Source organism: Balaenoptera acutorostrata, chromosome 8 (genome assembly GCF_949987535.1).
Source record: "Balaenoptera acutorostrata chromosome 8, mBalAcu1.1, whole genome shotgun sequence".
Lineage (NCBI taxonomy): Eukaryota > Metazoa > Chordata > Mammalia > Artiodactyla > Balaenopteridae > Balaenoptera > Balaenoptera acutorostrata.
The window spans coordinates 752,945-777,913 of NC_080071.1; the positions used below are offsets into that span (position 1 = coordinate 752,945).

General features: G+C 37.3%; 1 protein-coding gene across 1 annotated transcript in view; it reads left to right on the plus strand.

The window, feature by feature from the left end:
• Nucleotides 1-24,969, plus strand: part of THSD7B (thrombospondin type 1 domain containing 7B) — a 1,122,472-nt gene that overhangs the window by 555,570 nt on the left and 541,933 nt on the right. Inside the window, exons 6-7 of the mRNA XM_057551976.1 lie at nucleotides 6,266-6,514; nucleotides 18,885-19,054. Coding sequence (XP_057407959.1) covers nucleotides 6,266-6,514; nucleotides 18,885-19,054 — 419 coding nt within the window. The remainder of the gene's footprint in view (nucleotides 1-6,265; nucleotides 6,515-18,884; nucleotides 19,055-24,969) is intronic.

Here is a 24,969-nt window from a genome sequence, read left to right on the forward strand (position 1 = left end):
ATGCAATGTGGACAGAAGTAACATAAGCCATATCTAGGGTAAAATCATAAATCACTTTGGGCCATCCTCCTGCTCTCTCTACCTTTCTACCTAATGGTGAACTTGGAGGCCATGTATTCTAGATGGTGAATTTTTAAGATGGTTACAAACTGGGTCCTTAAGTCTTCAGGTAGAAAAGAGCCTTCTAAGAGGGCTGAATAACCTGCATCAAAGTCTTTGTGAAGGGAAAATGAACACTTATTTTGTTAAACCATTGAGATTTCAGGGTTTATTTGTTACCATAGTATAGCCTATTCTGTTCTAGTACAAGATTCTTGGAAGGTTTAAGAATTATAGCTAGTAGTAAGCAACTCTGATGAAAAATGTGTTCAGTGTGCCTAAAAATTACTCCCTTACCTGCAGAACATAGTGTGTGAAACATCATCCTGTGAACATGCAGTTAGTGAAAATCCGTCCATAGTTTGTGAGAGTGTCCTGACAGCTCTTTCTCCAATCAGTTTTCATAAAGCTGACAGCCAGCTCTATACACATAGTGCAAGAGATAGGAGAATTCTTATCTTAGGAAAAAGGTGAACTAAAGAATAAAGATAGATGGAGACCAACATTTGAGGGTCTCCAATAAAATGGTCTGAGTTCCGCATAATCAGCCAACAGAAATGTTTACCATTTGATGAGACCCACCTGTGATCAAAGAGCTTCCAATCTGTGCTTGTGGTACTTCATTCATTCTATTCCATAAGAGCAAAGGATCATGAAAGTAAAAAAAAGGTTACATTTAATATTGTCAAAGATATTAAATATTCATTCATGAAATAAAAGCAGGGTAATATTAAAAATAAATAAGTAGGAAATAAGAAAGAAATATTGGACATTAAAAATTTGCAAAATATATTTGCAAAATAATAAGTTTGAAGATAATTTTGAGGAAATCTCTTTGAAAGAAAAGAATACTGAAAATAGGGGGAAAAAATCAGAATTGTGTAGGTTAAACAAGAAGGACAAATGTGTTTAATGTTGATATTTCCAAAATAGGAGATCCTTCCTATAAAATGCAGTACATGAAAATATATATCAAATTGACCGATGAGCTAAATATCAAATTGGAAATATAAAACTTTTCTAGAAGAAAAAATATGAGAGCACAACTTATGGCATTGGGATAGGGGAAAAAAATCTTGTTTGTGGTACAAAAAGCACAAACTATAAAGGGAAAGACTGAAAAACAAACTAAAATGTTATGTACCACAAAAAGACACTATAAACAAAATTAAAAGTAAAATTACGGGAAAAGTTATTTGTAGCATATAGAGAAAACAACAGGCTACTATAAAGAATCTGTATTTCTCTCTATATATCTATTTACTGTCATCATCATCTGTTTGTGTGTACTTATGAAATTCAATAAGAAAAAGGCAACCGAGTGGAAAGATGGATGTATTAGTTTCCTACAGGTTCTGTAACAAATTACAGCAAACTAAGAGGCTTAAAATAATGCAGATGTATTATCTTATAGTTTTGGAGGTCAGAAGCCTAAAAGTTAAGAAATCTTGAAATGAAAACATTATTCTGTGTGTTTGGTTTTTTTTTTTTTTCTTTTCCTGAAGGTTCTAGGGGGGAATCCATTTTCTTGCATTTTTCAGTTTCTAGAGGCTGCCCACATTCCTTGGGTCATGTATTATCCCAGCCTCTGATTCTGTTATCATATCTACTTCTCTGTCTGTGACCCCTTTGCCTCCCTCTTAGACAGACCCTTATAATTACACTGGGCCCACCTGAATAATCCAGGATCATCTCTTCCTCTCAAAATCCTTAACAGTCATATCTGCAAAGTTTATGTTGGCACGTAAGGTAACATATTCACAGCTTTCAGGGATTAGGATGTGGACATTTTTGGGGCACCATTAGTCCACCTACCATAATGGATAAACAATATGAATGATTAAGTCATAGGATAGGAAATCTGAGTAATCACTAATGATTTGAGAAAAATATGAATAAAGCTCAGTGGCTACCTGAAAAACCAAGTGCACTTTCTCAATATTTTGGAAAAAATAAGTCTGATAAAACCAAGAATTTTGAGCATGTAGGAAAGGGAAAATACCACAATACCTATTATATTTGTTTACATGACCATTTATGGTCTAACTCCAGGCAAAAATACTCAGGAAATCTCTCACACATGTGTAACAACATAGAGACATGTAAAAGAAGGTTTAATGCATAATCCTGTGGAATCATAAGAAATTAAGCACAACCAAAAGGTGTACTAATGGGAAAATGAATACATAAGTTGCTCTGTATTCACATGGGGATATTACTCACTAATAAAAATGAATGTACATTATCTGCATTTATCAACGTGGATAGATCTATAAGTCATAATATTAAGTGAGGAAAATAATTTCCACAGTAATATGTATAACAAAATAATATTTAAGTAAAACTTGTAAAAACATGTAAGACAATGAATGCTATTTATGAAGATGTACATATTTAGTTAAAGTATAAAAATGTGGTGGAGCATAATAAAAATCAATTCCAGGATAGTGGCTGTGTCTGGGGAAGAGAGATGGAACTGGGATTGCAAAAGACACAGGGAATTCACCTGAATTTATAATTTTTTATTTATTTAATGAGATCTGAAGTAAATGTTAGCCTTTGCTAGTAAAGTATGAGAGTGTTTATTACATTCCTCTACTTTTCTGAATGTTTGAGATATTTAATACTATTTTAAAGTGGTAATTGAAGTGTTAATGAAATGAGGGTATTTTTCTGTTGATTTTTATCTTTTAAGAGCTCTGTCCTTATTCTGTATGTAAAGAGATTCCCTTACATTTCCAGAGGAAGTAACAATAACTAGAGTTATTTTTTTTTGCCCTCTCTTTTTTTTTTTTTAACATCTTTATTGGAGTATAATTGCTTTACAATGGTGTGTTAGTTTCTGCTTTATAACAAAGTGAATCAGTTATACACAGAGTTATTTTTGGTTTCAAAGATTTCCTTTACAGTTGAATACTTGTGAAGTAATTTACAAATGACAACGTACTCTATAAATCTCAAGGAGATTTAATTACTGTAGCTTCTCTTTTTTTTAAAGATAAATCAACACTATATGTCTGTTTTATTAAAAAGGCATACCACCTTCTGTGGAAAGATTGAGTCCCAATTCTGTGTATAGGCAGGAATGTTTGTTTTGGACTTTAGTTTATAAGGTGATTCTACTTGAACTGAAGGGTACCGTAACTCTGGGGAACTAAGTAGATCACATTTTATTATTCTTTTTTTTTTTTTTTTCTGCAAATGATGAAACTAAGTAGCCATGAGACTAAGGTCCTGCTAATGTATTGTGATGCAACTTTCAGGACACATATTTCTGATTCACCATTTAGTGCTTATTCCACTATTTCGGTAAAAAGAAATCTCAGTGATCACATTAGACCAGGGCCCTATGTCATACCTTTTATTATTATTATTTTTTTAACCAAGGAGGCAAGTTAATAAAAATAACTTTAAAAATAAGTAAATATGTAATCAGTGGAACATATGCCCTTCCTAATTCCAAGAATTAGGAGCCCTTTTCAAAATTACAAAAGCCTTGATTAATCCCTGCAACTCCATGCAAGTACTTGTACTGTTGGAGTCTTACCCCTTCTTCTGGTCCAATAGGAAAAGTCAGTTCGGGAAAGATGAGAGTGACAGCTAGGAAATGGTAAGAACCAAACCACTACTTCTGTAGACAGAGAACTGTATAGTATGGGATCTTCTTTAGGAAAGGAAGAAGAAAATCCTTCTGAGAAATTAAAACTCCTTATCTAAAAACATACACAAATTAAAAACTTTATTAAAGTTCTGTTTTCGTTTGCCAGGGCTGCCTTAACAAAGTACCACAGACTGTAACTTAAACAATAGAAATTAACTTTGTCACAGTTCTGGAGGCTGGATCAAGTGTCAGCAGGGTTGGTTTATTCTAAGGCCTCTCTTTGGCTCGTAGATCATTGTCTTCCCTCCAAGCCTTCTCATACTCTTCCTCTGTGTGTGTCTGTGTCCTAATCTCTTCTTATAAGGAGACCAGTCATACTGGATTAGGAGCCACCCTAGTGACCACATTTAAAAGACTATCTTCACGTGCAGATACATTCTGAAGTACTGGACGTTAGGACTTTGACATATGAATTTGAGAGGGGCATAACTCAGCCAATAATAATTTCTGAAATGTCAAAACCTAGAAACTTGTTGACTAACAGCTTTCTGTTATATCATAAACCAAAAATAGGTGGGCCTTCCCTCTTTCCTCCGCATTGTACAGTGATGATACATTATGATTTATGTGGGGCATTTTCAAGAAAGGTTCTTCCTATTTTGTCTTGATCCCAGGCCCCCCAAATATCTAATTGGAGTGAGTAATGGTAATGAGGTATACATTGCTTTTTTCATTTTGGAGAGGATAATATGATCTGAATAGACTTTTAAACAATATTGGACCAAAGGTTTATCTTATATCATTGTGAAATTTGAAAGCCATACTAATCCTCTATGGCTTCATGATGAATATCAGTATGGAAATCTCACTATATTTTACTCATCACTATGGCCAAATATGAACATATTTCATTCTCCCCTGCACACTGTCTACTATAATCCATTTCTGTTGGTGGCTCCCTTAATCTACATACTTTCCCAAGTCAGAAATTTGGAAACATTTTAATACTTCTCTCTTTTTAAACACATACAAAGGAACTATTGCCAAACCCTGTGTATTATTCCACCAAGTTTCATAGGCTCAATTTTGGAAGTCAGTGTTTGAACACTGACCCTTTCTTTGATTTACATTCCTGTCAAAATTATCCTTTTCTTCCCCAAAGTAATGGATGCCTTTGACTGAATAAGGGAAATACTAACAACGACAAAGTGAAAAAAAGAAAAAAATGCCAATAATACTTAAAATATTGTCTCCCTACATGAGTCTGATTTTCTCCCTTTAAAATTATTTAATGCTCAATTAAATCCAAATTCCTTAGCCTTTCCAGAAATCCCTTTTGAAGAACTACATACCTAATATTTATCCACATTCCTCTTTGAACTTTATGTGTCATAAATGGACACATTTATGACAATTGACAAGTTGGCTTTTACTTTCCCCCATTGGTGTGCTTGTGAATATTTGACCACCAGTTTTGGGGGTTGAAGGGGTCAGGGTAGGGTAAAGGGACTTGATTTATGGCATTTGCTAGTTTCTATAGTGTAAATACTTCCACCATGGCTAATTTTAAGCTACTTACATGAAATCAACAGGCTTGCAAAATTCCTGAAAATTTTACAGTTGGTCCTTGTTAAACAGTAAATCCTTGTGTGTCCTTGGACAAATTTTATCTCAGGGCTTCAAATATGCTACTTCCTTGAGTTAAAATAGTCTTCTTTCCGTGCCTGAGAAGTTCCCATTAATCTTTTAAAATGCAGCTCAGATGTCCTTCTGTCTTAGAACCCACCTCACCCCTACCCCCAGCTTTCCCAGGTGGTCTATCACTGCCTCATCAGTTTTTCTCCTCATCATTGTAAGTGCTTTTATGTTGAGTTCATCACATTATCATGTTATCTTTTTATTTATCTGTTTTCCAATTACATTGTTAGTATTTGAAAGCACTTCAGTTTTGCAGATGAGGAAATTGATGCGCAGAACCTAACAGTATGGGGAAACATAATATCACATTTATTTATTTTTTAATCGCTCAGTATTTAAAAGAATGGGCAGAATAATACTCGAAAGCTTACATTTACCTTTCTTTGACCTTAGACAAATGATTTAGCCTTCCTGACCTTAAGTATTGTCATCTACAAATGGACATAATAATATGTATACTCAAGAGACTGTTGTAAGAAAGTGCCTGTGAAATACCGGACAGTGTGTGACACCTAGGAACCACTGAACGAAGGGTAAATATAGGCTGTGCCAGAGGTGAAAGCACATGAGAAGAACCTCCATTATTTCTGATGATGCTTTGGACAAGGTACAATGTGGACTCACCTTACACATGTGTCTTGCGAGAGTGAAATAACTTCACAGTTTCAGATGAAATAGAGCGTTCATTCTTAAAATGTATGTCCTTCAATATCTTATCATGATGCTTCTAACATTTAAAAAAAATTCTCCTACTTGAACGCTATCCCAGATTTCAGGTTTTTTCTTTTCATCCAGAATAGGCACTTCATAATGTTGGTTGTACCCATTTAGTCTACGGCCTACTGTTTTCTGTTTCTATTCCTTCAGCCTTTGCACACAAGATTCCTTGCCTGTGACCATCCAGTCCTGCATCATGCCGAAAGACTGCGAAACCACCGAGTGGTCCTCCTGGAGCCCCTGCTCCAAGACGTGCCGTTCAGGGAGCCTCTCGCCAGGATTCAGGAGCAGGAGCCGGAACGTGAAGCACGTTGCTGTTGGAGGTGGAGAGGATTGCCCTGAACTTCTCGAGAAAGAAGCCTGCATCGTTGAAGGAGAACTTTTGCACTCATGTCCCAGGTATTGTGTATTCTTTGGCATGAGTGTTCAGTTGTTTATATAATCTTATTTTATGTGGTATAGAGATGTTAACAATAACTGTAGCTGTGACTTATTACTCAGTGCAGAGTTTCATATTAGGCAGTAAAGCCTAGCGGGGTAAGAGCATGGGCTGTGCTGATTGCCTGGGCTCCAATCCTATTTCTAATTATGTAATTGTTATGACTTTCTAATTTATGTGAATTTTGGAAGTGACTTAAACCTAGTGCCTCAGTTTACTTTTCTACTAGCAGTACTTACTTCATCCAGCACCAGCCACATCATAAATGCTTAATAACCATTAGTTATCATTACCTGACATGTCACACCTAATTTTTATGACAACCTAAGAAGCCATTCATAAGCATCTTCATTTTGCAAGTTAAGGCCATTGATGCTCAGAGAGATTAAATAACTTCAGAGGTTACATAGTTAATGAGTGACAGCAGCCTGATTCTAAGGGTGCTCTTTCTCTGAAAGTCACTGCTGCTCTGGGCATTGTTTCTATTTCAGAGTCCCTAGGGAACCAGAGAAGGTTGAGAAAAGGGTTGACATAAATTAGTAGCTAAATTTAATATCTTGATATTGGTTATATTTTGCCTGATTGTGTAGCCCTTGGTGAAGACCTCCAGTGCATTTTCCTCTGGTTGTTGGCTTACAGTGGGCTCAGTCTGATAATGACAGAAATCACTGGGGCTGGCTGTTTAGAAGTCTGTTGGGGATGAATTTGTAATAATTCCTGCTGGACAGCTGCCCTGAACTATATCTTAAATCTGTAGCTATTTTAGATAGAACTTTTCTATAGTTTCTTTTAGCCTCTGAGATTTGAGATCACTCCCTCGGTGAAAAATAAAATGAGGCAAAAAATAACTTCTTGTAGAAATTAATCATCTGGGGATATGTAAAGGGTAAGTGGGTTACAAACTCAGCTGGTATTGTTGATGGGTCTGGTTATTCCTTAAACCTGAAATAAAACATGTATGGGCGGGGCAGAGGTTGAGGTTGGGGGTGGTATAGAGGAGCAAATTCCTGTTTACACATTCATAGTCAGTCACTTCCTCCACCTCACCATTGAAATCAGGGTCGATTCAACATACTCCTTACATATTGATTGTTCATTTTTTACTAAAATGACTCCTTAGATTTACATCATTTCTTGCCTGAAACGCGGAGAAAGCAGATGTAGTTCATGATCCTTGACAGATTGAACTGTTGTCACAGAATCCTCCCTAATTGTATTGAGTTTGTGTCCAATCTTTCAAGACACTAATTTGGGGCAAAACATGGGATTGGAAAGAAAACCTGAGGTATCTGTCCCTTTTGAACTTGGATAGGCTTTGGGTTAGAATTGCATCGCCATCACACTTAAAGTGTGTGTCCTTGGACAAGCTATACAACTTCTCTAAGACATTTCCCCCTTCAATAACAGTGTCTAATTATACTGCCTGTGTTGAAGGTTGAACAGCTACAGACTAGCACTGTCCGTCCCAGTGCTCAGCACATGAGGCACTATACGAATACTGACTCTTATTGTTGCTCTTTGCAGGTGGGTTTTGGTTTCATTTCCTCCAGCGAGAGAATCCTCCTTTCCTTGGAAGGCATACAGTAGTAATTTAATGGAGTAGAAAGTTATTTCTTCTGGGTGATTTGGAGCCTTTTTTTTCCCTGTGGAGGCCTTATTTAGGAGGGTTCTCAATGTTAGGCTGCTAGGAATAGAATCTGGGTTTAATGATGACCTTGACCTTGGCGCCTTTTTTCTTCATTCCTTTCACAGAATGGCATGACCTCTCCCTGATATTTTTAACAGTTTTTTGATTTATAGACATCTCCCTATTTTTTTTTTCTTCTCTTCTCTTTGTTAATAACTATTATGATTCTCTTGGAATCATCAGAGTGGTGCCTCCTTGACGATGTTGAGAAAGTTGAGTTGGATAACCTTTTGTTAAAGAATGACTACCTTTTATTGAGACCTACTGTTGGCCAATAAGTATATCAGAGATTTTATAAAGATTATTTAGAATAACATAGAATGTATTATCCAAATAGAACATTCTTGAGAGTAAAAGGGATGTAAATCGGTACTGTTCGGATTCAAATTGAAGTCCACTTGCCTTCAAGGTCAGTGCTCTTTCCAATACATCACACTGACCCTAATGATAATATGGTGAAGACACACACCCAGATAAGGTTATAGACACACATACACATGTATTCATATATATCATTTTTTTCCAACAAAATACCATGGAATGGTAATACTTCAAGATGTACCCAAGATTAATTTCTGTATTGAGTTTCATTTGATTGAACCTTAACATCTGAAAACAGGGCCTGACAAAGTTCATTGGAGATGAACCTGGGCCTCTAGTTCTGCTGTTTGGAAATGTTACTGAGTATGACATTTTCTAAAAACCTCAGATAGTGAATTTGTAGGAAATAGGAGTCTTTGAAAATTCACTGAATACCAACCAGTGTTTCCTAGGGAGAATAATGTGTTAACTAATGATTCCACTTTGTGGTGGAAAAGAGCCTGTATAAATAATAGCAACAAAATTAACATTGGCTGACATTCTTATTTGTCTGAAATCCGAGCTGTGGCCTCTACCACAGGAAACCATAAAGGCCATGTGCTAACTTTTGTTTCTACTTGGACACCAGTGATTAAAATTCATTGTGAACAAGGGAAATGGAAACAAAAATCTCTTAGGGAAAAAAAATGTCTATTTTTCCTTTCCCAGAATTCATGAGCACTTCATATGCATCAAGCAATTTAATTCACCATCCTTCTCCCCAGCAGGGAAATGTCCTCTCTTAGAATGCGGTTTGGCTTTTACCCTTCCACCATATTTGCTATAGGAGATGTGTTCCTTTTCTCAATAGATATACTCTGAGCTCTTCCTGTGTGCCAAGCAGTACATTAAGTGTTTCCGATACCTCAGAGAACACATTAGACAAAGTTCCCTCCCCCTTGTGGGACCTAAATTTTAGTGAAGATATACCAAATAAATAAAATAAATAAAATAAACTCTACACTTTGTGTACAAGATATGGAAAAAATGAAGCATTGGAGCAGGGTAAAGATAGAGGCTTCTGAGGTGCTGTGATGGGGGGTCAGCTCAGGTTACAGAATTAAAGAGAGTGTCCTTAGAGAAGCCTCATTTGAACTAGCAGGATCTGGGGGGAGGACTTGAAGGAAGTGAGGAAATTAGCCTTTCAGGTAATTAGAGGAAGAATATTCCGAGAAGAGATAAGCTAGAGATGTGCTCTGGTTCCTGCATGTCCATAATGCTCACAGCGGTTTTTAGTTGCATAGCTTGGGGGCTACTCATCTCACCAGCTGGACTCCACTGCTCAGCATTTTCACTATGAACACTATGTGTGCCAATCCCTAAGGCATGATTCCACGAAAGGAATTGTGACCATGAGGAGCCCCTTCTCAAAGAGCTCCCTGAGACTGAACACTTTGGAAACTCCTCAGGGCAGCTAGCATAAGTTAACCTGAAAGGAGACAGAGGCCAGCCTATGTTAAGCTAACTCGGGAAATTTTAGAACTACAGTTGATCCTTGAACAGCAGGGGTTTGAACTGCACAGGTACTCTTAGAGGCGGATAGTTTTGAATAATAAATGCCACAGCACCACATGATCTGAGGTTGGTTGAATCCATAGATGCAGAACCATGGATGCAAAGGGTGACTATCAGTTATAGCAGATTTTCTGAATGCATGGAGGATTATCACCCCTAACCCCACATTGTTCAAGGGTCAACTGTATAAGGGAGTTAGCATTGTGTAGCCATAAGCTCGTCTCAAAAGTATGCTATTTTTGACCAAGATATACATAGACTCCATGAAACCCCTTTCTTCAGTGTTATACAGTCTACTTGAAATTTTGTGCTCCCCCCCCTAACATAACACTAAGAACTCACGCTGTACATTATGGGGTTGGGATAGAAATGAGAGAGATGGGGCAAATCTGCTTGTCACTGGCTACCTTTTCTCTTGGTGTGTTTATCTCTTATCATTGTCATCATGGCTTTAGGCATTATGTTACTCTCTGCCTCAAAACACTGAAAGATATGTGTTTTATAAGATGCCTTGGCACTTGGGTTCTTTCTTTTGTCCTAATTAACATCTAAAGTATTAGATCCTACATCTCAACTAAGAGGGAGGTGAAAAGCATTCTAAGACCATAAATGATAAGGTGGCCCTGTTTACTGGATAGCATAAGGAAAGGCAGAGGACACAGATAGCTGAGACATAACCTGATGCTGGAGCAGCTACGACTCCAGATCCTTCGTGCTTAAGCAGAGAGCCTGTTTTGGCTGAAGACACTGTAACACACAAGAATACTGAAAAATGTCAACATATTTCTTGGAAGCGACATCTCAGATGACCTACCTGCAACTTCCACCACCTCACCAGGAGGCTTTCACACCAAAATGGCTGTTCTACTTCTTAAATGATCATTTAAAGTTTAAAATTGAATATAAGACAGTGCTGTTATAAAGACCAACATAGAGTAAAACTTTAAAGACAATCTCAAGGCAGAAGCTGCGTGGCTGATAGTATTACATAGACTGTGTGATATTACTGTACAGAAAAGCCAATTTCCTAAACATTGCTTCAGCACTCCAGTCTGACACTGAATAGATGGGGTCTCATAATTTGTCCCTCCTTATCTCTGGTATGTATGAGTTTATTATGGGTGAACTAGAGATTCTCCGCAAAAGGTCTGTCTGTGCAGACTCATACCGAGAGATCTATCTGGGTCTCCTGCATCCCACTTCGATGTGCTTCTGAAACAACCCCCTGTGACCAGCCTGTTTTTTCCTACCATCTCTTTAAGGCACTGAACCCAATTTTAGATTTTCTAAAATCTAAAATTTTCTCAAGTGTTCCTTGAGAAAACTCTGGGGATTAGTTGATGGATTTTTTAGATGAGTGTTGAAGCCAGGAATGGTGCCAGCAGAAGGGATGGTGAGTAAAACTTGGCTTGGTAGTTGGCTTCCTCTGCCCACTGGAACGAAGTGAGTGCTGGAACAGGGTTGACATGTCTTGAAGAGATGTTTGTTCAACACCTGCTTCAGACTGTCACTGTGCTAATTGCTGGAGAATTCAGGAAATTTTAGTCTGTGTTCACTTAGCTTATTCATCTTCAGAATCCTGTGTAATATACTCATTAAAAACTAGAGCATCTTAAACCTGATAACCATGTTCTTTAAGAGTGTTTCATAGTTAGTAATGTTCCCGCACATCATTCCAAACATATGTATCTGGATTTTTTGTTAATGCATTTTTCTCCTCTACTTTAGAGCGAGTAGCACCTATAGAAGTGCCTGGCTCAGAGTAAATGCTCAGCAGACAATGGATGAATCATTAACTGTGGGGCAGATCCAGAACAATATTGTGCACAGGGTACCTTATTCCAGGCTGATACTTATTATATGATGTGTGTGAAGGATTCAAAGTCATTTCTTACAAAGAGCATCTAAAATTGGCATCATCAAGGAGATTACATAAGGATGCCTACCCAGGGAAGGAATAAACACACAGAGCTTGATGTGACTTGGTCCCCAATGGCTGCCTTGCTTTTGCTAAGTGTGTCTGGTTTTCCAGATAAGAAGTTTCCGTCTTCATTGGTTATAAGAGTAGCTTCGAGAAGGGTGAGTAATGAGATCAATCTGAATATGTAAGTTTGCCTTCTGGAAAAGAATGGCACACACGTCACCTACCATCTGTAATGTATCTTTTCAGTTGATCGTCTACCACAGCACCTAACACCCTGCACATAATAGAAGCTCAATAAATGGTTGTTAAATGAATTAATGGGTTCTTTAAGGAAGCTTTTTTTAAAATTGTTTTAATTAAGCAGCTCTTTGCAGGACTTGAGGAGTAAAGGAGTCATGACCTGGAGCCCTCAGGAGAATCTGTTTCAGGAAAGAAATGACAGTTTCAAAGAATTTGTAAATTGTTTCAGCAGAAGGAGACTGATGCCTTTTTACTGAGTCCAGCTTTTACTGGTGCATATTGTTTCATGAGTTCCCGTTGTGCCACTTTCAGCTCTCCTGGATGGAAGATCTGTTCCCCTGTTAGTGTAAGAAAGTTAACGTACTACTAAGTGCTGTGCGTAGTGATAGAAATCTATTAATAATACATATGTGGAGTTTGGCTAGCAAAGCCATCTGCCAAAGAGCAAAGAGCTTTGCACTTCAGAGTAGCTTTCCATAATCAATAGTCCCACTCTATTCAATAAAAGATGACTAGAGCGTAAGATGTGTAAAGTCTGATTGGCTCCCTTTATTTTGGTCGACTGTTCAGCAAAAAATGACAAGTTAATTCTTTTCTAGATGAATTTACAACCTTAAAAGGACAACAGATATTATCATAAATTAGTCTTGCTGCAGTACACTGATTTTTAACATACGCGCATTTAATTTGAATACCTTGCACTAGGGTTTCAATTCCAAGAGTGTTTGCAAATCTATATGTGCTTAGTCAAAACAGGACCATTCACTAATGCAATTATTCTTTCAGTCTGTCATCATTAAATCACTTAAGATTCTATTCCATGTTGTTTTGCTTTAAATCTAAGCCCTTAGAAGAAGGAGAAAAGAAATTCACATTTTGTAAGCAATTCTAAGCGTCCTGAAAGTGACAAAGCATGCATTCTAAAGGGCAGGGGTTGCTATAAAACTCTGATGGTCCTGCCATCCTACTGCTATTAGAATCACTTTATGTCACCTTAGTAGGATGGAAGTCTTTTAAAAATAGTCACTAAATGTACCTACTTTTCTAATTTTGGCTTTGCTAATTTAGGATATCTCTATTCCTTGCTTCAGAACAATGCATTCATTCCTTATTCCTTCTGCCCTCCTCCCATCAATTTGGAGAATGGTTTGAGTACAGGATTCCTTGGGTTAGACAACATCACTCTAAGGAAGACAAGCTGGCTACCTGGACGATTGAATTTCTGGCCCTCGAGTAGCTTTTCCTAATCCAGAATTTGTCTCCTCTATCTCCTCATGAGAATATGTATTCCCACAATTAGAAATTTCTTTCTTTGGCTTCATCTTGGTTTCTTCTTTTAAACTGTGTATACCTTTTTAGAATGATAAAATATTTAATATTAACTTTTAATATGTATCTTGTGAATACATTTATTGATCATTTCCTAAGAATAGACTTAAATTATGGGGTACATACGAAGGAGTCAGGCAATGAGTTCCAGGTGTGGGAGAAAGCTTCAGAAAGCAGATTCTAGAAGGTAAATGAAGAAAAACTGAATTTCACAGTTACAATACATGGTTGCCCTGATGTCTGAGTTCTTGTCCCCTTTCCTGGGCTGTCTCAGGTAAGAATTCAGTGCCAAGCAATTGTGCTGCTAGTACTTGGGACAAAAGCAATTTGGAATCATTCTTCACTTCTCTCTTTATCTCCCATCCGCATCTAATCCATTAGAAGGCTGTCTCCACCTTCACAGTGTATCCAGAATCTGATCACTTCTCATCACATTCACTGTGACTGCCCCAATTAAAGCCCTACCATCGTGTCTCCTGGACTGGCAAAGGCCTCCAAATTCGTCTCCCTTCTCCCACTCCCCTATAGTCTATTCTTTAATCAGTGGCCAGGATGATCCTTAAAAATTTAAATCTCATCATGATATGCTTGCCTTCCTCAAAACTTGGCAGTGATTTCCTAGCACATTTGGAGTTACACTCACAGCCCTTGCTCAGCCCACCAGGCTCTCTGTAGCCTGGCCCCTGACTGTCTCTCACTCCCTCTCCCTCCTGCCTTGAGCTGCCTATCCCAACCACACTGGCCTCTGTGCTTTCCTAGAAAGTGCCAAGCACTGTCCTTCCCTGGGACCTTTGAACATGCTCTTCTTTCTGCCTAGAATTCTCCTTGTCCACCTTTTCTTATGCCCACCGCTTCATTTTATTCCGGATTCTGAAGACTTTCCTGGTCATGGCACTGAAATAGCTTTCCTCCTCCATCTCTTTCTGATGGACATGTTACTGATGCCGTGTTATGTATTGGTTCATTTCTGTCTGTCTGCCCCACTAGAAGGTCATCTTCCCAAGGTCAGGGGCTTTGTCCTGCTCACTGCTATGCATTTCTGTTGTCAGAAATCATACCTGGCACACAGTTGGAGCTCAAGAATTAGTTCTTGAAAGAAAGGAGGAATGAACACATGGTTGAGTAAATGATTTGCTTACTCTTGGGCAGGCTTATTTTTGTTCCTAGGGAGCTAGGGAGTCCTGCTTTTTAGTTCCTTCTGCCATCCATCTCTCATACATACCTTTACATTAACTGAGATACTCTTTCACAAGTTGTTTCCCCTGCGTATTCAGTATATGAGTGGCTGACAGTATTCTCTCTCACTAATGGTGGGGACATTGGAGTCATTTTTACATGAACAGATGATGGCAGGTTTACCTAACATTCACAGTGACCAGGGAGCAAAATGGAGAATTTGACTTCAGGGCCTTGAAAAAGCATTACTCTTCAAAAAAAGTGTCATTGCACCATTTGGTGGAAATTTGAATTTTTACAATTAGAGATTCCTTCATTTGGCTTATATTTTGTTTCTCTTTTTAACTTGTACTTATCTCCTGCAAGTGCTAAAATCTGACCCTGTGTGACCACAGCGTTCAAATTATAAAATGATTGGCTGTATGATATTCTCAAACTGTCTTTGTGTTTGAGACTGGAAGGAATATTATACTGGCAGTGTAAAATATTACTGGTCAGTTGTCAGTGACAGTATCATTGTCATCAACCGATGATATTTTTTTTGCTTCAGCCCAGAAAGCAATTCCTCAGACCAAGACCAGCATTTATTTGTCCTCATCATGGCTGGGCAGGTAGCTACCTGTCATCTACAGACTTGCTTTTTATATCCGCAGACCAAGTTTCATGAGTTTACCATTCACCATTTTAATCTACCAGAGAATCCTTTCATTAAGAAGATGTGCTTTAGAATCAGATATACTTGTCTTTGCATCTTGCTCTTTCACTTACTTAATTATGTGACCTTGGAAAATGTCTTATTCTTTATGCCAATTCTCCCATCTGTAAAAGAGGAAATGATACTTTTTTCATAGGCTTGTTGGGAGGATTACATGAAGTCATGCACCTAGATTTGTTAGTGCAGTGCCTGGTACTGAGTAAGCATGCAGAACATTTTGGATGTTATTATTACTTGGGGGATTTGTCATGATACCCTAGAAGCCTGAATAAATGAGTGCTTTGTCTATCCTGTTCAGCTGGGGTGTGTGACAAGACAAAGGGATCCTAGGTCACGTTCGTAAGGGGCTATGAGGAAGGATCAACTAATTGTTTTCATGTCATGGCTGTTTACTTGAGGCATTTCTACAATTGGTTTCAAAATGCTGCTCACCCACAAAAGGCAGGACGCTGGCCTTTGAAATGCCCACTGTTTCTCTCCTAAGTAGAAGGACAAAGTGAGGCTGTGTTGAAAGGCATCAGAGTTGGGAGAGAGAGGGTGGAAAGGCCTGATCTTTGACGTGGACTTAGCTATTAAAGAGAATGCCCCCGGCAGTCAGGAAGCCAAGTTGTCCGGAGGCTGGGGGACTATCCCTGTAACAACTACTAAAGGAGATAGCAAGCAACGTTTAGCTGAGCGGTCTCCTTTGATTTCTTATTCTGTCAGATCCTAGAGACACTTTCCCAGGTTGGTGGAATTCAGACTGTTCAGTTTTCATGGCTTCTGGTGATTTGTGATTAAACATAGATAGTGCATTTGAAAAAAATAAAGAAAAAAAAGGCAGACTATGAAAGGACCTGCATTTTAAAAAGGAATTTAGAAGCCATTCACTGGTGTGTTTTTTCCTTTGCCTCTTTCTGGGTTGGTATTTTCTCTGAGGTAGTAAACAATAGCAGTAGTGATAAATGTCTTCTGTATCTTTAGAGAATTCGTTGTTTGCCAATGAATAGAATTTGGGTGTTTGTTTTTGGTTAGTAAGCTACCAACAGGGTTTTTGTTCTATATAAGACTATCTATCTATCTATCTATTTATCTCTCTCTCTCTCTCTCTCTCTCTATATATATATATATATATAGTCATTAAATTTTCCTTTTCATTTTTCTCCATAATGACTTCCAAAATTCCTCCATTGCTAATTCTTATAGGGTCATGATAAATTAATTGAAAAAGCAATTTATACAGCATGGCCCATTCCTTTCAAACAAGTGAACAAATTACTGTGACTTGCTATAATTCTAAACTCTGTAAGTTTCTTTAATGCTCTTTGCTGAACTTTGGTTCTTGGAAGTTAGACCATGGCATTCCTGGATCCTTAATATTAGGACTTCGGATGAAATCAATTAAGTTCTTATAAGTACAGTGTTAGGGGGGTGTGTGTGTGTGTGTTTTCTGTGTCAGCAGGGGACAAAAGGCAGGTGTAGCAGGACACAAGAGAAAAGGGAATTAACATTTATTGAACATTTATTATACTCCTTGATTCACATTTGGTATTATTATCCCTATTTTACAAAATAGAACTCAGTGAAAGTCACATGACTAGTAAGTGGCAAGGCTCAGATTCAAACCAGGTCGGTTTGACTCGAAAGCATGCTTGCTGTCTATACCGCACTGCCCCTTTTTGCCTACCTTATGTGCTCACTGTATCACAGGAGCCTTGGAGTCAGGGCTATATCTGACCTCCTTAATAGACAGAGAGCTCTTCTTTTATGGAATCATTGGAGGAAGAGGGTTTGAAATGAGAATGTGATAACCATCCAATAACCCACCCCTACCTCACTGTGCCTTGCCCGAGTCCAGAGACAAGAGAGCTACCAGTACCCTGAGACTCAGAGACACAAGAGTCAAGCCTTCTGCCTGGGTCACCATGAAGCCAAGGGTGACAACTCTGTCTAGTGAGGAGAAAGGGCTTTGGAGCATCACCTCTGGAGAAGGACCGTCTCTGGGAAGACCTGGACTTTTCTCGATCTCATGCCCAGGAATTAGAAACATATTATTGTCTATATTCCCCTAGGAATAAAGAGGACCTGAACTCTACATTTCAGACTCTTGCCCAGCCCGGTGACTGATTTTCACTTGGAAAACCCTGTGAAGATCAAGTAGTGAGGCAGAGGGAGAAGAATTATTACAACAAACCCCACAGGATTGTCCAAATTCTTTTTCTACAGTGGGCTTTTCACAAGACTGATGATCCTCAGCTTTCAAGCTTTTTAGAATTATGACACTCATCGTGAGAGGCTTTGCTCACTCTTAGGTTTCTTAGAGATTTGCTTCTTGATTTTGCTGTCTGTTACTTGATTTCATTTTTCCTCTGGTTTCTGTAAGTCCAGGGCCTTGGTGACACATGTTTATTTTTATTGCTACTTTTTCTTTTAAACAATCACATAACTGAGAAAACTTTCCTTAAATCTGAAATGGGACAGCGGATATGAGAATGTTCTTAGGTTTGGTTTACTGTTCAGAAGCTAATGAGTCTTCTGGTATTTATGGGAATGCTGTAGGGTTATGTTAATACTGTGGGCTTGAGGAATGCTGTAATAAGCCACAAAAGGAAATTCTGTCTGAAATCATTCTCCAGGTATGAGTGTAGTGTTGTTATGGTTGTTGTGTTTTCTGTAAGTTATGTACAAACTTCGCTGTGTTTTTTCCTTTTATTTGTGTGTGTGCATGTGTGTGTCTATCAGTGTGTATCTCAACCAGTTGTAAACCAGGAAGACATATTCTAAATCAGTATAACCATGGCATGTCTGTATATGTAAAAAAAAAAGTACTTGTCAATTAAATATAGTGGCACATTGTGAACTCATTTTTAATATGTATACCTTTATCTTAGTGGAGTCAAACTGATAGAAATACCTATATCAAGAAAGTTGAAATATTGGAGGTAATCTCTGTCCGTTTAAACTAATATGTTCAGACATTCATACACTGGCCTACTAATTAAAAAAAAGGCCAACTTTCACACAAAGTCATCTAGAGGTTTGTAAAATGAAACCCCGTGACAAGTTTATCTGCTATGAATTAGGCTCATTTGGTTTCCAGCTCCTTCCCTTGATTCTGTACTCTCTTAGAGCTTTAAGGCTGAGATATATCTACTGTTTATCCATATTTCCTTCCTTCGCTCCTCTGGGCCTGTGCTATAAGCAAGATAGGCTGCTGTGATTTTTCTGTAGGAAATAAAAGGGATTTAGTATTCAAAGCTGGTAAACGTCTTTATCCACAGACAGAGATTTGGTACTAGAAAGAGAGATGATTACGTACATTTGATGTCGATGACTTAAGTTTCCTGTAGAATTTTGTATTTTCCTTACTTCTTCTTCTTCTTTTAAACAAATCAAACCAAACAGGTATTCCTGGAGGACCTCTGAATGGAAAGAATGCCAAGTCTCTCTCCTCCTCGAGCAGCAGGACCCCCACTGGCATGTGACAGGACCCATTTGTGGAGGTGGGATCCAGACCCGGGAGGTGTACTGTGCCCAGAGCACACCAGCATCCACGGCACAGAGGGCCAAGGAAGGTAGGCAGCCAGTTCTGGGGACAGATTCTGCTGCTGATTGGAAGGGAAATCAACACCAACACCATCTTCTCATATTCTCCTTGATATAATGGACCATCAGCATTCACAAATTTAATGTTTTGTTGACTCTTTACAAGCCATCCTTAAGTTCTGTTACTTGAAGTAGTTTGGAATAGTCAAAATAGTACTGCTAATAATATCAGTCTCAAAGGATCGTTGTGAAAATTAAATGAGAAAATACACCTAAGATCTGTAGTAGAAATGACTGCTACAGGCTAAGGGGCTGGTACGCTGGAGTGAGTCAGGTGGCGAAGAGTTAGTAGCATTCTTTTTTTTTTTTTTTCTATAAGAGAAGTTTTTTGTGTATTTGTGAGTGTGGAAAATTCTACAGACATATCACTTTCAGATATCAAGGATGCATTCATTTATTGCCAGGTTTTAAATAATATGAGACTAAGAAGGAGGAAAAGGAGGAGGAAAAACAACTTTCTCCATGGTATGCACTCTATTAGGCTTGTATAATACAATCCATTTGTTTCAGAGTTTAGGATAGTGATAACATATAAGGACTGAAAAACTGGCCCAGATTTATTTAAGTCAATGGATTGAAAAGCTAAGAGTGTGCAGTAATGCTTCCACTCTAGAAAAATATATGGCCTGTTCCGGGCACACTGGGGAACCCAACAGTGCCCTCTGTAGAAGTGGTCAAGGTGAGAATGTTTCCTTGAGTGTGCATGTACATTCTCTGCTGTAGGACTTGGTTAGAGAGAGAAGATGTGAGATTTCTTATTGTGGAAATAAATCCATTTCATCCTGTAAAGCTTTTCATACCAGGTGCCTTTTTTGTGTGTGTGACATGGCCTCTCATCATTTCAGAGGCCATGACCATAGCCTTGGATGATTCAGCTCATGACTCATAGAAGGATCATCTTTACAGACACCTTAGCATTTGCTTCAACAATTGAAGTTACAGTGTCAAATTTATAGGGCTAGAGTTATTTAAAAATTAGTAGTTAAATTTTCTTCCTTCTCTAATGTCACCTTTGGAAAGTGACAATTTACACACTTTCTCTTCCAGCATACAACATGCCTGTGCTTACTCCTCTGAATTTGGAAGAACGAATTTAGATAAAAAGCTTCAGATTATTCTTTCAGACCTTGGTGATCTTTCTATTCTACTTTCTCCTTCTTCCCTTTTACTGTTGTCTACAGTACTAGGATCTTCAGGGGTTAACACATATATAAGAATTTTGTAGAATTGATATATTATGATCTATTTTCAGCTTCAACATTTAATCTTCTATCGACATCTTCATCTTCCTTAAGTTTCTTTAGTAAAAATAGCTTTCTTATCGATCACCTATTTCTTAAGTTTCTTCAACCTTAATCTTTCCAGCTTTCTTAATGGAAACATGCTGGGCAAGAAGTTTGTAATTAGGAGGAAAGTGGAAGGATGGTGTTCTAACATTGGAAGTCGTATGCTACATGTTGGGGGATGTTAAATAGAGGAGGGGTGTTAAGTGCAGATTTAGCAGCCTATTAAGCCCTGGTACAGTGTGCTTCAAGCATCTAAAAAAGAGGGAAAAAATCTTAGGCCAAGGCATACTTCCAAATTAATACTTTGGTTCACATGGAAACAGAAAGCCCTTAGAAAGCCTAAGCCTGGTAACCCAGTTCTCGGGGGGGCGGGGCACTTAGATGTGGGGACAAGATACATACACATGGATGTATATAATGCAACAATGTACTCTTGTAGAAATTTGAATACAGTAGTCAAACTATTGCTGCATTGGAAAATACAGAACAGCCACATTGCGTTAAAGGCATGGTAAAGATTACTACTTATCTTTGTAATCATTACAAAGGTTTGATTTTGCTCTTGTTTGGAAGTGAACCAGAAAGGTTATTTAGCCATTACTTTACTTTCTTATAAATGCTTTAATTTCCTGCTGTTATTATTTATGGATATACCTTGACAAATCTGGCAACATGAAAATTTCTTCTTGGCTCAAGTCAAATTGTTCAAGAGAACAATTGAATTGCAATTATAAGGGACCAAAGAGTGTTTACCCAATTAAAGAGGCAGAGTTTAAATATTTCTAACCTTTCTGCTAATGCAGTAACAAAGGCCAAAATTGATGACATCTTTTGCATTTCAGTTTTTATAAAGATCTGCTTTTTTGTTTTGGGTTTTTTTAATTATTATGTTAGATTTGGAAGGGAGAGGGGATTTTAATAGCATTGATTTTGGAAACTCTTTTCTCAGTCATAATTGACTTTTCTACAAGATTAAGTGTTCCTTTGGCTCCAGGATACTCTGTTCACTCTCTGGAGTGGAATTGCTTGACTTTTCTTCCTTGAAAATCCCACCATCCACTGTGAATTAATTATTCTGCATTCCAAGAACCTCCTCTTAGAGGAACCCACAATCTTAGGGAAAAAATAAGGTTCATTTCCATGGATCTCTCATGCAATAAAATGTAATAGAATAGCTAGATACCAGAATAAAAACAACAACAACAACAACAAAACAGAAAAGAGTGCTAGTTCTCTCCCAAGGGCCTCAGGGTCTCCTGCTGGATGCTGAGGCTGAATTGGGACTTCCGTGCAGTTCTGTTGCCAACTTATTCTTGTTGATTGCCAGTTCTCCATTTGACCTCAATTCAGGGTGTTTGTCGGAATAGTATAATAACACCTATGGCATATTTACCTGGTTCTGCTGTACATTGTCCATGTGGTGTTTTAACTGCAGCCAAAATAATGCTATAATCATCAATATGAGAAGTGTTACTAGTAATAGTAGACAGGCCAATAGATTGTGAATGAAAATGTAGCAGAGTATTTATGATTTTGTTTACCGGTTATTGTTGTAGAGAGAATTGTATTTCTCTTTTATAGTTCAGAAGCACCAGCAGGAATGATGCTCACCTATAAATCTAAAAGCTTGGATTTGGTGAGACCATTTTCTTCTTGCCCTTTTGTCAGGTGAAATTAAAACCACTCAGCCTGCATTCAAGGAATATTTCTCAGATGGTAAAACATTGAAAGAAGGGATGCACTTTCAAAAATCTAATAAAGACAGGGAAAAATTTATTCCATTCATGACAATGTGACCTAGAGATTAGCATATCAACAAATGTGGGATGAAATGGCTTAGAGATGCAGTGTATTTATAAGGTGAAGAAAACAAAACAAAACAAAAACCTAAAAACTAAATAAAAAATTGAGAAAAGATATTGGTGTGCTGGCAGTTAAGAACCATGTTTTAAATTCAGTATTTGGCATTGAATGGACACAGCTACTTTAGAATGCACACAATTTAGCTTTGAATTGTTAATTGTGTTAGTTAACCACTCCATACCAGTAAGATAGTTCTTGAAAGTCCTATGTCTCTATAATGCTGGGCCCAGAGTTGGCATTAAGACAGTACATGATAAGATAAGGGAACATGTCCTAGTTTTAAATATGTTGGTTTGGTGAGTAAAAAGTGGGTGACCATCACACATGCCTTTTTTTTTCAAAAATAATTTGTTATGTGCTAGCTATATTTTAGGGTCTGTCCTAGACACTGGAATTGTAAAGATGCCGCATTAATTTACAGTCTTTTAATTGTGACAACAATTGTACTAACAATTATGCTATAATGTCTTAGGTAATGTATCTTCAGTAGTGTCTTACATTTTATATATATACATGTATATATATGTACGTTTGTAATATATAGGCCGTATATATATGTATAACACAGTTTAAACCATTTAATGATGCCTGAGAGTAATCTTCATAATGGAGATAATGCTTCAAGAGAGTTTGGAGGATCAACATGAAAGCATGTTCTAAGTGGAGACAGGGAGACCATATGGAAATAAACGGAGATGTTTATATTCAGTGGTGGCATGTGAAGTGGTATGAGAGGAGCACAGGAAATAAGGAAGTTAAATAACATTTAAAAACTAGTCTCTAAGAAGGAAATAAGGAAGTTAAATAATATTTAAAAGCTAATCTCTAAGAAGGATGTTACATAATGATTAAAGGATCAATCCAAGAAGAATATGTAACAATTATAAATGTATATGCAGGCAACATAGGACCACCTGAATACATAAAGCAAACATTAACAGACATAGAGGGAGAAATTGACAGCAACACAATAACAGTAAGGGACTTTAACATCCCAGTTACATCATTGGACAGATCATCCAGAAGAAAATCAGTAAGGAAACACAGGCCTTAAATAAGACATTAGACCAAAGGACTTACTAGTTATTAATAGATGTACACAGCATTCAATCCAAAAGCAGCAGAATAAACATTCTTTTCAAGTGCACATGGAGCACTTTTCAGGATAGATCACATGCTAGGCCATAAAACAAGTCTTATTAAATTAAAGAACATTGAAAGCATATCAAGCATCTTTTCTGACTGCAAAGCTATGACTCTATAAATCACCTACAAGAAAAAAAATTCAAAAAACATAAATACATGGAAGCTAAACAATATGCTACTAAACAGCCACTGAAGTAATCAAAGAAGAAGTAAAAAATACCTGCAAACAAATGAAAACAAACAAACAAACAAAAAATCCGATGACCCGAAATCTATGGGACACAGCAAAAGCAGTTCTTAGAGGGAAGTTTGTGACAATACAAGCCTACCTCAGGAAATAAAAATCTCAAATGAACAGCCTAACCTTATACCTAAAAGAACTAGAAAAAGAAGGAAAAACAAAACCCAAAGTTAGTAGCAGGAAAGAAATTATAAATATCAGAACAGAAATAAATGAAATAGAGACTAAAAAAAGAACAATATAAAGATAAATGAAACTAAGAGCTGGTTCTTTGAAAAGATAAACAAAATTGATAAACCCTTATCCAGCTTTATCAAGACAAAAAAGGAGATGACCCAAATCAATAAATCAAAAAGGAAAAAGGAAAAAATGAAGCTGACACCACAGGAATACAAAAGATCATAAGTGATTACTCTGAACAACTATGTCAATAAAATAGACAACTAGAAGAAGTGGACAAACCCCTAGAAATGTACAATCCCCCAAGACTGAACCAGGAAGAAATAGAAAATATGAACAGATCAATTACCAGTAATGAAATTGAATCAGTAATTTAAAAAAATCCCTACAAACAAAAGTCCAGGACCAGATGGCTTCACAGGTATATTCTGCCAAACACTTAGAGAAGAGTTAACACTCATCCTTCTCAAAATACTCTAAAAAATTCAGAAGGAAGTAATGCTTCTGAACTCATTCTGTGAGACCAACATCACCCTGATACCAAAACCAAAGACACTACAAAAAAAAAAAAATTATGGGCCAGTATACTGATGAACATAGATGCACATATCCTCAACAAAATTTTAGCAGTTCGAATTCAACAATACATTAACCACATTTGTGTTTCAATATCCACAAATCAATTAATGTGATAAACTACATTAATAGCTCAAAGAATAAAAATCAAGATTATCTCAATAGATGCAGAAAAAGCTTTTGAAAAAATTCAGCATCCATTTATGATAAAAATTCTCCACAAAGTAGATACAGAAGGAGTATAATAAAGGCCATATATGATAAGCCCACAGCTAACATCATGCTCAGTGGTATGAAAGCATTTAATCTAAGATCAGGAACAAGACAAAGATGACCACTCTCAACAATTTTATTCAACATAATATTTGAAGTCCTAGCCACAGCAATCAGACAAGAAAAAGGAATAAAAGGAATCCAAATTGGAAAGGAAGAAGTAAACCTATAACTGTTTGCAGTTGATGTGATATTATACATAGAAAATCCTAAGGATAACTTAAAAAAAATCTCTGGAGTTCATCAATGAGTTCAGTAAATTTGTAGTATTCAAAATTAATATACAGAAATCTGTTGCATTTCTATAACCTAACAACAA